We start from the raw sequence: 14274 nt of genomic DNA on the forward strand, positions 1-14274 counted from the left end.
GAAAACCAGTTCGGCATGGCACGTCAGCATGACACCATCAGCCATGTTTGAATAGGCCAGGGAGGCCTTGTTCTTTCTGAAGGAACCTCCCAGGATATCCGCCTGGCCTGCTCCCGACCTTGGGGCTTCGTAGCAGCTTCAGACCTGCCTGCAGCTGCCGTGAGATCAGAGAGGCTTCCTCTAGTCTTACCCGTAAACTTACCTTACGTGAAACTGTAACACCGAATTATGTTTCTTTTTCATAGAATTTACCAAAATTAATTTAATTTGAAGCCTTTAATCATACCTGAAACAGGGGCCTTTTTTCATAAGAGTCAGGGAGGGAAAAAAAAGCCTGAATTTCAGTGGTTTGAAACTCTGTTTAAACCATATGAATTCATGTGTCTAAGTTCAAGTAGTAAAAACATGCACACAGTAGCCGTCCGTAAGGAACAACCCACAGTCCCTCAGGTGGTCACTAGGGTCCGGCTAGTTTTTAGGGTCATACTAGTTTTTTTGTTTTTGTTTTAAGATTTCATTTATTAATTTGAGAGAGAAAGCGCATATATGCATGAACCAGGTGGGGAGAGAAGAGGCAGAGGCAGAGGGACAAGTAGGCTCCTCACTGAGCAGGAAGCCCAACACAGCGCTTGTTCCCAGGACCCTGAGATCCTCACTGAGCAGGGAGCCTGATGTGGAGCTCGATTCCAGGACCCTGAGATATCACCTGAGCTGAAGACAGATGCTTCACCCACTGAGCCACCCAGGCGCCCCTAGGGTCATACTAGTTTTTGTAGTCCTTAAGGAAGTTATATTTAAGTCTTATTTTTTCCTAAAATGCTGTTAACTAGTTTTTCTGTACCCTACAGATGTACTTTTATGTATGGAAATGGTAGATTTAGGGTGGGAAGGGGCCCAGCGGTTCTCTAGTGCAGCTCAGTCATTTTTACAGACAAGCTGTAACCCAGAGGAGCGACATGGCTCACTCAAGGTTAGAGCTTCTGTGTCGCAGAGAAGTGAATCTGAGTCCCTTCTAAACCTCATTTCTCTACTAGTCTCTGGTGACTCCATGGGCAATACAGTTTGAATCCTTTTTTACCTCATAACCTATGTTTTTAGTTTTAGTTTGTGGGTCATTGTTGATATTTTTTTTAAAGATTTTATTTATTTATTTGACAGACAGAGATCACAGGTAGGCAGAGAGGCAGCCAGAGAGAGAGGAAGAGAAGCAGGCTCCCCGCTGAGCAGAGAGCCAGATGCCGGGCTCGATCCTAGGACCCTGGGATCATGACCTGAGCCGAAAGCAGAGGCTTTAACCCACTGAGCCACCCAGGTGCCCCTCATTGTTGATTTTATGAACAGCTGTATCTCTTAGGCTATTTGGCCAATACGGTGTGGGAGGTTAAGCCCAGGTGCTCCCGAGCCACACTCTGTGTGTTCACATCCCAGCCTAGTCCTTTACTAACTATGGGACTTTGTTGATTTACATGGACTCTCCATTTTTCTCATCTGTAAAGTGGGTATAGTGGTGGCATCCATCGTATGGGATTGCCTGGAAATTAAAGGTACAAGAAGAACACGGTAAACCGTGGTAACTATAGTCCTTATTCTCCTTTGAGCTCAACACCGGAACAGTCACCTCAGCTCCTTTTGGACGATGGTCTTCTTTTGCAGCCTGGCGCTATGTGGGAGCCGTCGGAGGCTTCATCTTCATAGGCATCCAACTCATTCTGCTCGTGGAGTTCGCACATAAATGGAACAAGAACTGGTATGTGCATTTTGGGGGAAGCTTCCAAGTAAACTCGCCTGCTGCTCAGAGAAACTGCCCACAGGACAGTGTTGACAGAGGCTCGACTCTGAATTGTGCTGGGATCAGCAGCCTGCTTCTGCCTCAGACGGCTGGCCCACACTTTCCCTTTACTCCTGCTCTTTGAACCTTTTCATTCACTCCTCTCCCATGCTGTTTTCCTCTCCTTTCTCCCTTTCCTTCTTCCATTTCATTTTTCTTCCCTTTTTGGCTTTTTCCCATGCACTGTTGTTCCCAGGCTCTGAGTGGGCTGGTGCTTCTCGGCCCTGGCTTCCTGGTTGGGATGGTGGGTGCCTGAAAACTTGGGCAGGCTTTATCATAGGCTTCCGTCCTTAAGAAATTTAAAAAAAGAAAAGAAAAAAAAAAAAAAACAACTTCAGAGCTGAAAATACACTCTCTGCAAAGAATATGATAGTTGTTTACTTAAATTTTTATTGGATCCTTCTCAACCTGCGTAAGAGTATAAGGATCCCTTCATTAGGAAGGTCTGTTGTGCTGCCTTAGAGAGCCATCCTGAATTAAAAGATGTAGAGTTCTTCTAACTGCCTTGAACATGGGATTTACATCCTAGGATAAAGTGGGAAATGCCAAACTATTAATAGCTACTTTTATTTCTATTTATTTTATTGCTGAACCACATCGAGGGAAGGGCAGCTGATGAGGGTCAGCCCCTTGAGTGCTAAGGCTGGCTGGGCTCTCTTTGTGACTCCAGGCAAGGCAGTTGGCTTCTCATTGTCTTACTTTGCTTATAAAATACAAATGGAGGGGCTTCTGGGTCACTCAGTTGGTTAAGCACCTGACTTCAGCTCAGGTCATGATCTCAGGGTCCTGGGATGGAAAGTATGAGCATCAGATTCGCTGCTCAGCAGGGAGTCTGCTTCTCCTTCTCCCCCTGCCCTATGTGTCCCCCTACCCCTGTGCTTTCTCTGAAATAAATAAATGAAATCTTTTAAAAATACATGAATGAAAATACCTATTGTGCCTAGTAAGACTTTTGTTATTTTGTAGATTTTCATTTGTATTGTGTTATTTTATACCGTTTTGGAAAAAAGGCAGAAAGTAATGAATGAATTTGAAATTTATTTTTTATCTTGGACAAAAAACACATGGTCTGAATTCTTTGACAATCTTTTTTTTTCTTTTAAGGTTTTATGTATTTATTGGATGGAGAGAGAGAGAGAGAGAGAGAGAGAGAGAGTGAGCACAAGCAGGGAGAGCAGCAGAGGGAGAGGGAAAAACAGGCTCCCTGCTGGGAGGACCCTGGAATCATGACCTGAGCCAAAGGCAGATGCTGAACCAACTGAGCCACCCAGGCGCCCCTGAAAATACTTTCATTCTGATTACATTCCTCAGCTTGGTAGTAGTAGTAGTTTCATTTTGATTTTGGTTTTGTTTCTTTGGAGAACAAACCAAGAGATGCATGAGTGAAAGGCTAGTGTTATCATTTTTTAATTTGGTAAATATTTGGAGTAAGCACTCAAATACTTACAGTTTTTAAAATTTTACAGCACACTGAATAGTCACATAGATAGCACTACAGAAATTTATTTTGTCTAATAAAAAGTCATCCAAAAATTTTTGTAAAATTTTCACATGTAGGGGCACCTGGGTGGCTCAGTGGGTTAAGCCTCTGCCTTCTGCTCAGGTCATGATCTCAGGGTCTTGGAATCGAGCCCCGCATCGGGCTCTCTGCTCGGCAGGGAGCCTGTTTCCCCTCCCCCACCTCTCTGCCTGCTTCTCTGCTTACTTGTGATCTCTCTGTGAAAAAAAATTTTTTTTTCACATGTATACTTCAAAATATTGAATTTTTAAAAACAATAATGTCTTCAATACTGAGTGCCTAATTTGCCCATTAAGTAGTATGTTCTCTTGAGAATACTTGCGCTTCTTCAGGTCTGATTTGACTGTTTTGATTGATTCTGAAGCCATTTTCTGGGACTAATTATTGATGCCAAGTTTTAACAGGCATTTTGGAAGAGTTAGGCTGCTGTAAAAACCTTCCAGAAACCACTCAGTAAGAATGGCTTAAGAGCTTTGCGACAAATGATGTTGCTGTTGTCTCCGCGTTGAGGCTAATATCCCAACAAAATCCCTTTTGTCAACATATTCATAGCTGATTTGTCTGCCTAAAATTAGGATTAAGCTATTTTTAAACTATTTTCAGGTAAGTTAATTTACTAGTTTTGGGGGCCGTGTTTTTTAACAAAGACTGTTGCTTACAGGGTTAGTCTAGAAAATACAATACATCACTCCTAATGGAACAACCAAAGTACTTTTTCTTTCCTTTTCTTCTCTGTTTTCTTTTCTTTTTTTTTTTTTAAGATTTTCTTATTATTTTTTTTTATTTGTTTATTTTCAGCGTAACAGTGTTCATTGTTTTTGCACCACACCCAGTGCTCCATGCAGTACGTGCCCTCTCTATTACCCACCACCTGGTTCCTCAACCTCCCACCCCTCCGCCCCTTCAAAACCCTCTGGTTGTTTTTCAGAGTCCATAGTCTCTCATGGTTCATCTCCCCTTCCAGTTTCCCTCAACTCCCTCTCCTCTCCATCTCCCCATGTCCTCCGTGTTCTTTGTTATGCTCCACAAATAAGTGAGACCATATGATACTTGACTCTCTCTGCTTGACTCATTTCGCTCAGCATAATCTCTTCCAGTCCCGTCCATGTTGCTACAAAAGTTGGGTATTCATCCTTTCTGATGGAGGCATAATATTCCATTGTGTATATGTACCACATCTTCCTTATCCATTCATCTGTTGAAGGGCATCTTGGTTCTTTCCACAGTTTGGCGACCATGGCCATTGCTGCAATAAACGGGGGGGGGGTACAGATGGCTCTTCTTTTCACTACATCTGTATCTTTGGGGTAAATACCCAGCAGTGCAATTGCAGGGTCATAGGGAAGCTCTATTTTTAATTTCTTGAGGAAGCTCCACACTGGTCTCCAGAGTGGCTGCACTAACTTGCATTTCCACGAACAGTGTAAGAGGGTTCCCCTTTCTCCACATTCTCTCCAACACACGTTGTTTCCTGTCTTGCTAATTTTGGCCATTCTAACTGGTGTCAGGTGGTATCTCAATGTGGTTTTAATTTGAATCTCCCTGATGGCTAGTGATGATGAACATTTTTTCATGTGTCTGATAGCCATTTATATGTCTTCATTGGAAAAGTGTCTGGGGGCGCCTGGGTGGCTCAGTGGGTTAAAGCCTCTGCCTTCAGCTCAGGTCATGATCCCAGGGTCCTGGGATCGAGCCCCATATCGGGCTCTCTGCTCAGCAGGGAGCCTGCTTCCTCCTCTCTCTCTCTGCCTGCCTCTCTGCCTACTTGTGATCTCTGTCTGTCAAATAAATAAATAAAATCTTTAAAAAAAAAAAAGTGTCTGTTCATATCTTCTGCCCATTTTTTGATATGATTATCTGTTTTGTGTGTGTTGAGTTTGAGGAGTTCTTTATAGATCCTGGATATCAACATTTTGTCTGTACTGTCATTTGCAAATATCTTCTCCCATTCCCATTCCGTGGGTTGCCTCTTTGTTTTGTTGACTGTTTCCTTTGCTGTGCGGAAGCTTTTGATCTTGATGAAGTCCCAAAAGTTCATTTTCGCTTTTGTTTCCTTGGCCTTTGGAGACATATCTTGAAAGAAGTTGCTGTGGCTGATATCGAAGAGGTTACTGCCTATGTTCTCCTCTAGTATTCTGATGGATTCCTGTCTCATGTTGAGGTCTTTTATCCATTTCGAGTTTATCTTTGTGTACGGTGTAAGAGAATGGTCGAGTTTCATTCTTTTGCATATCGCTGTCCAGTTTTCCCAGCAGCATTTATTGAAGAGACTGTCTTTTTTCCGTTGTATACTTTTCCCTGTTTTGTTGAAGATTATTTGACCATAGAGTTGAGGGTCCGCATCTGGGCTCTCCACTCTGTTCCACTGGTCTGTTTTTATGCCAGTACCACGCTGTCTTGGTGATCACAGCTTTGTAGTAAAGCTTGAAATCGGGTAACGTGATGCCGCCAGTTTTTGGTTTTTTTTTTTCAACATTTCCTTACCAATTCGGGCTCTCTTCTGATTCCATACAAATTTTAGGATTATTTGCTCCAGCTCTTTGAAAAATACCGGTGGAATTTTGATCAGAATGGCATTAAAAATATAGATTGCTCTAGGCAGTATAGACATTTTAACAATGTTTATTCTTCCGATCCAAGAGCATGGAATGGTCTTCCATCTTTTTGTGTCTTCTTCAATTTCTTTCATGAGTGTTCTGTAGTTCCTCGAGTACAGGTCCTTTACCTCTTTAGTTAGGTTTATTCCCAGGTATCTTATGGTTCTTGGTGCTATAGTAAATGGAATCGATTCTCTAATTTCCCTTTCTGTATTTTCATTGTTAGTGTATAAGAAAGCCACTGATTTCTATACATTGACTTTGTATCCTGCCACGTTACTGAATTGCTGTATGAGTTCTAGTAGTTTGGGAGTGGAGTCTTTGGGGTTTTCCATATAAAGAATCATGTCATCTGCGAAGAGAGAGAGTTTGACTTCTTCCTTGCCAATTTGGATACCTTTTATTTCTCTTTGTTGTCTGATTGCCATTGCTAGGACTTCTAATACTATGTTGAACAAGAGTGGTGAGAGTGGGCATCCTTGTCGTGTTCCTGATCTCAACGGGAAGGCTGCAAGCTTTTTCCCATTGAGGATGATATTTGCTGTGGGTCTTTCATAGATAGATTTTATGAAGTTCAGGAATGTTCCCTCTATCCCTATACTTTGAAGCATTTTAATCAGGAACGGATGCTGGATTTTGTCAAATGCTTTTCTGCATCAATTGAGAGGACCATGTGGTTCTTCTCTCTTCTCTTATTGATCTGTTCTATCACATTGATTGATTTGCGAATGTTGAACCAACCTTGTAACCCAAGGATGAATCCCACCTGGTCATGGTGGATAATCTTTTTAATGTGCTGCTGGATCCTGTTTGCTAGGCTCTTGTTGAGAATCTTAGCATCCATATTCATCAGTGATATTGGTCTGAAATTCTCCTTTTTGGTAGGGTCTTTGCCTGGTTTGGGGATCAGGGTAATGCTGGTTTCATAAAAAGAGTCTGGAAGTTTTCCTTCTGCTTCAATTTTTTGGAACAGCTTCGGGAGAATTGGTGTTATTTCTTCTTTGAAACTTTGGTAGAATTCCCCAGGGAATCTGTCAGGTCCTGGGCTTTTGTTTTTTGGGAGGCTTTTGATCACTGCTTCAATCTCATTACTAGATATCGGTCTATTCAGGTTGTCAGTTTCTTCCTGGTTCAATTTTGGGAGTTTATAGTTTTCCAGGAATGCATCCATTTCATCTAGGTTGCTTAGCTTATTGGAATATAACTGTTGGTAATAATTTCTGATGATTGTTTCTATTTCCTTGGTGTTAGTTGTGATCTCTCCCTTTTCATTCATAATTTTATTAATTTGGGCTTTCTCTCTTTAAGATTTTCTTATTTATTTGTCAGAGAGAAAGAGCACAAGCAGAGGGAGCAGCAGGCAGAGGGAAAGGGAAGAACAGGTTCCCCACTGAGCAGGGAGCCTGACATGGGATTTGATCCCAGCACCCTGGGATCATGACCTGAGCCGAAGGCAGACACTTGACCGACTGAGCCACACAAGAATCCCTTTCTTCTCTCTCTCTCTCTTTTTTTTAAAACATTTTATTTATTTATTTGACAGACAGTGAGAGAGGGAACACAAGCAGGGGGAGTGGGAGAGGAAGAAGCCGGCCTCCCACTGAGCAGGATGCGGGACACAGGGTTTGATCCCAGGTTCCTGGGATCACAACTGGAGCCAAAGGCAGAGGCTTAATGACTGAGCCACCCAGGGCCCCCCTTTCTTCTCTTTTCAATAAACATCTTGAGAAGGAAAAGATCCCAGTGCTAATAGGCCTGAGGCCCTGGGCCCAGAAACCAGGAGACTCCCAAGTGTTCATGCCCCCACTCCTCTAGTACACTGTTTCTTTTTAGGTGTATAACTTGGCCTCTCTGACCTCAGTTTTCATACCTGTAGAATAATATGGTTGCATTAGATGTTTGATGTGTTTTTTCCTTTCTACCTCAAATTTTATGATTTGAAATGACAACTCTTCATCAAAAATGAAATAGCAAAAAAGTAAAAGGTACATTCAGGTGTTTCTCATAAAGACCCATCTTCTAAATGTGCTTGATCTGTTATTTCCATTGTGGTTGGGTCCTACCGAGCCCCAAGCCCAAGGGCAGCCGACTCTCCCAACCCGGCTTCCGTATACTGTGTTGTGCACTCTGCCCGTTGTCTGGTCCTTTTCTCATCTCCTTCCAAGTGCTTCTTCCCATTTAGCATTTACTCACATTTGGCGGGGGAGGGGTTTAAGTATGTGCCAGACCGTGTGGTAGGCACAGAGAGTATAAAGATATATAAGTCATGGCACTTACGTGGGACGTCTGCCGGAGTAAGCTGTCACCGAGGAGGAAGTCACGAGTCTGAAGCCGCAGGAAGGGCGGCCATTCTGCTACCTTTGCTGCACAAAGTTATGGTTTAACAGTTGATAGTCCTCACACTGGTATTCATTAAGCACATATTATCTGCCAGAAACTCAACAGCAGGAGAAGAGCAGAGAACACAGTGATGTCCTGATCCATGGAGCTTACCTCCTCCTGTTGCGGAGGGCAGGGGCATGGGAAGAATATCAGTTTATGATCAAGCAGATAAGGGAAAGAAAGGGAAAGAAAGGAGGGTGTGGGCTTTGGGGAGAGCAGGTCAGGGAAAGGCTTCCCAATCAGGTGTGAGGGAGACAACTGTGACCAGATAGAAGAGGGAGAGATGGAGGCAGGACTCTGTTGGGCCCAGGCCCAGCTTGTTGAGGGGCAAATGGGCATCCTCTGTGTTGCACTCCCTAGTGCTAAGGGGTGGGCACCAGAAGTGAGATAGGAGAGGGCATTGGTTCAGATCATGTCAGGCTTCTGGGGCCCTTGTGTGAGATAGGAGGGCATCACTGGGGTTTGAAACAAGAAGAACATGATATGATGTACATTTTAATTCCAGAAGAGATTAGAGGAGGATAGAGTTGCAAGTAAGCAGGCCTGACTGTAGCTCGAACAATGATGGCAGCAGTGAGGTTCTGGTATGTTCCAGAGTTGGAACTCATAGACTTTGCTGCTGGTGATGAGGATGTGGTGGGGGAGGAGGGAGCTAGGAGAGGAAGATTGCAGTCATGAGTTGTTTCCTTTTGTAAAAAATTCTTCTTCTCAGGGTGCCTGGGTGGCTCAGTTTGTTAAGCGTCTGTCTCCTGGTTTCGGTTCCAGGTCATGATCTCAGGGTCGTGGGATTGAGCCCTACCTTAGGCTCTGCATCCAGGGCAGACTCTGCTTGTCCGTCTCCCTCTGCTCCTCCCTGTTTGCGTGTGCTCTCTCTCTCAAAAAAATAAATAAAATCTTTAAAAAAAAACAAAAAAAGTCCTTCATATGCTAAAAACAGCCCAAAAGACCAGTGGAGAAACAGTCTCACCCCTCCCACATACTGGTCAGCCGTGTTCACCCTTTTCTACATGATGCATTCTCTTTCTCTGTCACTGATTACCATTTGGCTTTTAGAACTTTATTTTTCATAAGTCTCATTTTCTGTCATTTCCTCTGTGTGCCTTTTATGTTAGACTCATTCTGTCATCATTGAGTTCCTGGCTTGGTTTCAGGAATATGATGGTCATTATCATTTCTCTCTGTCCCCCTTGTTTGTCTCTGGCTGCAATAACTTTTTCATAATTAAAATATTTTAACTGAGTTGCCCAAGTACATTCCAGTTTTGTGAAAACATGAAGCAAATTGTTCTTTCTGTTAAGGTTTGTTGGAACGTAGTTACTGTGGGGCCGTTTAATTGTAAGGCGGACGACAGTGATTCACTCCGTGCTCTCTCTTGTTCTGTCCTCTTTATTTCATGGTTTTGAACACTTTGTCATTGTTCTGAAGAATTTCTTTTTTTTTTTTTTTTAATATTTTATTTACTTGATAGAGATCACAACTAGGCAGAGAGGCAGGCAGAGAGAGAGGAGGAAGCAGGCTCCCTGCGGAGCAGAGAGCCCAATGTGGGGCTCCATCCCAGGACCCTGAGATCATGACCTGAGCCGAAGGCAGAGGCTTTAACCCACTGAGCCACCCAGGCGCCCCGGTTCTGAAGAATTTCTAGAGATTATTAAACCACCACTTAGTTCTTCCTTCCCTTTATTAATATGTATATAAACTAGAAAGCAAATTAATCTCTGGAAGTTTCTTATTGTAAATCCCGTTACAATTTTTACTCGTTTCCAGGCTGATTTTATTCTCTTCACGCTCTCCCTCCATCCTACGTGGCATTGTTTTCGAGATGCAGTAGATGCCTCTTTGCAGCAGAGGGATGAAAGGGCCGAGGTCAGCCAGCCTTTCTGTGAGTGAGGTTGACTTGCTGCTTCTCTCCCTAAAGTAGTAAGAAGCAGTGGCACGTCCGGGCTCCGTGTTGAGCGGGGAAAATGTGAAGGGAACCCCATCTAGGAGCCACTTGTTTTTGAGACTTGCCAAAGCCCGCCACAGGGTAATTCCTATTCAGAACGGGGAGGGTAGAGTCAAGTCTGTGGACGTGCATTGTAGTTGATGAACACATATAAAAACAATGTTTTCATGTTTAGAAAACATTCTGAGCCTGACCTAAAACATTTTTGCATATTTACCTATATCTTCTGGTTTTACTGGAGTGTAATTGTGGTAAGAGGATAGGTCTTCTGGATGGTTGGGTTTATCTTGGCCTGTGGCCTGAGAGCACTGTGAGTGCCTGAGGGGTGGTAAGTGTGGTCAGAGAATGGGGGCTGCATTGACTTGTCTTCTCTCCCCTCTGTCTGACCCACTTGTGGAGAAACAGGACTGCAGGCACGGCTACCAACAAGCTCTGGTACGCAGCTCTGGCCCTTGTGACTCTCATCATGTACTCCGTTGCCACCGGAGGCCTGATTTTGATGGCGGTGTTTTATACACAGAAAGACGGCTGCCTGGAAAACAAAATTCTCCTGGGGCTGAATGGGGGCCTGTGTCTGCTCATTTCAGCAGTAGCCATCTCGCCCTGCGTCCAAAATCGTAAGCACATTTTCCCCCCTCCCCCCTTATTTGTATTTTGTTGTGTCTAAATTTGAGCAAAACCTCATGTTTTTGTGTTTTTAAACTATGGTCATTCCTTAAGGTACTGTCGATGGGTCGGCCATAGGAAGGGTGGGACACACTTGGGCTGAATGTGATAGCTGGCACGCCTCGGGTCAAAAAAGATCTGAATGTGGTGAAGTCAATCAACAGGAAGATAGATGTTACCATTATTATTATTTTTTAAAGATTTTATTTTTTTTTTTTTTGAGAGGAGGAGAGACAGGGATAGTGACAGAGAGCACAAGCAGGGGGAGTGGGAGTGAGAGAAGCAGGGAGCCTGCTGAGCAGGGAATGTGACATGGGCCTTGATCCCATCATGATCTGAGCTGTAGACACTTAACCAAATGGGCCACCCAGGTGCTCCAGATGTTACCATTATTAAATAATGTACTACAGGGAGCCTTTAAGTGGAAGATGCCTTGAGTGTGTATTAAGTTCTTCCCTGTAATCCCCGTGTAAAACTTGAATGAGAAGACTCCAGAAGGAGCTCTTTCTGGGCTCTTCTTTCACCCAAGGCCTCTGGGTCAGAAATCGGGAACCATGTGTTGTAGGAGTCAGGAAACAGAAAATCCAGTCTGGCTGAGCCAGCAGCCAGCCCCGTGAGCTAACATTCCTCAGACCCAAATCCTTTCTCAGTGAAGCCAACAGAAATCTGTAAACCTTCCTGGCTCAAGGTTGTTTCAAAGGCAAATGGAAGAGGGGCGCCTGACTGGCTCAGTCAGTAGAGCATGTGACTCTTGATTTCAGAGTCATGAGTTTGAGCCCCACGTTGGGCTAGAGCTTACTTAAAAACAAACAAAAACCCACAAAGGCAAAAAGAAAGAGATACTGGGATTTGAAAATGCTTTAGAAAGTATAGGCCTGAGTTGTCTTTTGTAAATAACTTCTGATATCTTAGACCAGAATACCATCTTTGGTTGTAGAAAGAAGTATTCATGGTCTAATTTTCTTGAAGGTATCTTACTCTACAGGAGATGAAATGCCAGTGATATCCGGGTTTTTAATAGGAAAAGGGAAAGGCGGCCAATAATGTTTAGCCCCTCCAGTCATTTCTAAAATGGTGATCTAAAAAGAGAACTAGTCTTAGGGCGCCTGGCTGGCTCCATCCCGATTGGAAGAGCATATGACTCTCGATCTCAGGGTCAGGAGTTCAAGCCTCACGTTTGGTGTAGAGATTAAGGAATTTAATAAACTTAAAAAAGAAGTGAACTATATTGGATAATGTAAAGGTTGTCTGGTACTGAAAATTCCAAGTACATTATTGAAAATGAGAGTCCTAATCTCCCAGTTCCTTTAACTGATCAGTTAAGAATTTCCTAAAACATACTAGTGTTCAGATTAAACTACCATTTGGGTTAAATCCTACTTTTTAAAATAGTTATAATTTGAAATATGTAGTTTAATGTTGTTAGTTACTGAAGTGAGTCTTATTCCCGTGTCAAAGAGCAGCATTATAAAAGTCTATTTCTAGGGGTGTCTGGGTGACTCAGTCATTAAGCATCTGCCTTCAGCTTAGATCATGATCCCAGGATCTTGGGATCAAGCCTTGCATTGGATTCCCTGCTCGGCGGGAAGCCTGCTTCTCCCTCTCCCACTCCTGCTTATGTTCCCTATCTTGCCGTCTCTCTCTGTCAAATAAATAAAATCTTAAAAAAAAAAAAAAAAGAATACTTCTATACTTTCATTGGTTAGTACAGCTTATTTTATTTAATTTTTAAAAAGATTTTATTTATTTGTTTGTTTGTTTATTTGAGAGAGAGACGGTGAGAGAGGGAACATAAGCAGGAGTGGGAGAGGGAGAAGCAGACTTCCCGCCGAGCAGGGAGTCCAATGCAAGGCTCCATCCCAAGACCCTGAGCTCATGACCTGAGCCGAAGGTAGACACTTAACGACTGAGCCACTCAGGCACCCCTGGTTAGTAAAATTTAACAATTAAAACTTGAAACAAATTTAATCAGAGGGAAGACTGGATGAACTGAATCCTTTCATGTAGGCAGGTGGTTAAAAATTCCACCCAAAAATGATACATCCTTTTTGCCATATCCTGGTAACTCTGAATGATTGAAACACCTCGTTTAATTTAAATATTATAGCATATTAAAGCTCTTCCCTCAATGACTGCTGAGCCCCAGTGCCTTCTTCTTTGACCTGAACTGGTATTCCCCAAGGCTTTTTGGTTTTTTGTCTATTGACAAGTCGAGCTTTTTCCGCTGTCATGGACTTTAAGTGTCTGATGGCCTTGTAGAATCTGGAATCCATGCCCAGTGACATCTGTTTGCCATTTATCTCACTAAGCTACATGGTCTTACCGATAATGATGGTGAATTTTCTTCTGAGGTCTTAAGATTTGAGAACTAGTGTCCATGAACTTCAGGAGGACCAGGCAGTACGTTTAATTCAGTTGTTATTAGAGTGATGTGGTAGTAGAGGACTGCAGAACCTGGCGTCTCTAAAACAACATAGTCAGGCTTCGGGATAATTCCCTGTCTTTTTAGTGTTGTTTGGAAAATAACATTATTGACCTTTTCCCTCCTTCAAAGATGGGGGTCTTGGTTTGAGGAGCATCATTTGGGGCTGGGGACCTCATTTTCTTAGGCTTTCTTATTTTTGAAGTTTCAGACCCTGTGTTAAAATCTGACCCTCTGATTTTTTCCAGGACAGCCACATTCCGGGTTACTGCAGTCAGGGCTCATAAGCTGCTACGTGACGTATCTCACTTTCTCGGCTCTGTCCAGCAAACCTGTAGAAGTAGGTAAGCCAGCCCGCCTTCTTAGGGAGCATGTGCTTGCGGTACGAATGTTTTCATTGTGGAGGAAGGAATTTGAGCTGTTGTTCAGAATGTCAAAGGTGCAATAAATCGAATGGATGATCTAATTTTTCACTAGATAAAGTCCTTAAGGTAGGATACGAAAATGAAAATTTCTTCTCCTGAGTCTTCCCACTGTGTAAGGAAGACAGGAACAAAGATGGGCTGTTGAGTTTGCTTTGGGGCCTAATCTGCATTTTCCCACGCTGTGTTTTTAAGGAACATTACTGTATTTTGCTTATTTTGTGTTGTTTTTTGCTTGTTGTTAATTTACTTTTCTTCAGGTGCTCATCTCTCTGACTGTAAGAGAGAATGGGAGGGGGAAGCAGGAGACAGGATTTGAGCCCAGCTCTAACAGTGGCTGACTTGAACCGCTCTTCTTAAATGATGTTTATTTATAGAGACAATAGAACGTGCATGAACTTGGGAGTCAGACCGCCTGGGTTTATAGCTTGCTTCTGCCACTTCAGTAATTTGTAGAAGGTTATTTACCTCTCTCTGCCTAGATACCTTGTCTTTA

The 14274-nt window shown here is 43.1% G+C and overlaps 1 protein-coding gene across 1 annotated transcript in view; it reads left to right on the forward strand.

Moving 5' to 3' along the window:
• The window catches only part of SERINC5 (serine incorporator 5), a 107398-nt gene that overhangs the window by 72474 nt on the left and 20650 nt on the right, over positions 1-14274 (forward strand). Inside the window, exons 5-7 of the mRNA XM_046000003.1 lie at positions 1654-1747; positions 10674-10885; positions 13605-13700. Coding sequence (XP_045855959.1) covers positions 1654-1747; positions 10674-10885; positions 13605-13700 — 402 coding nt within the window. The remainder of the gene's footprint in view (positions 1-1653; positions 1748-10673; positions 10886-13604; positions 13701-14274) is intronic.

The sequence above is a fragment of the Meles meles genome, chromosome 3 (genome assembly GCF_922984935.1).
Source record: "Meles meles chromosome 3, mMelMel3.1 paternal haplotype, whole genome shotgun sequence".
Lineage (NCBI taxonomy): Eukaryota > Metazoa > Chordata > Mammalia > Carnivora > Mustelidae > Meles > Meles meles.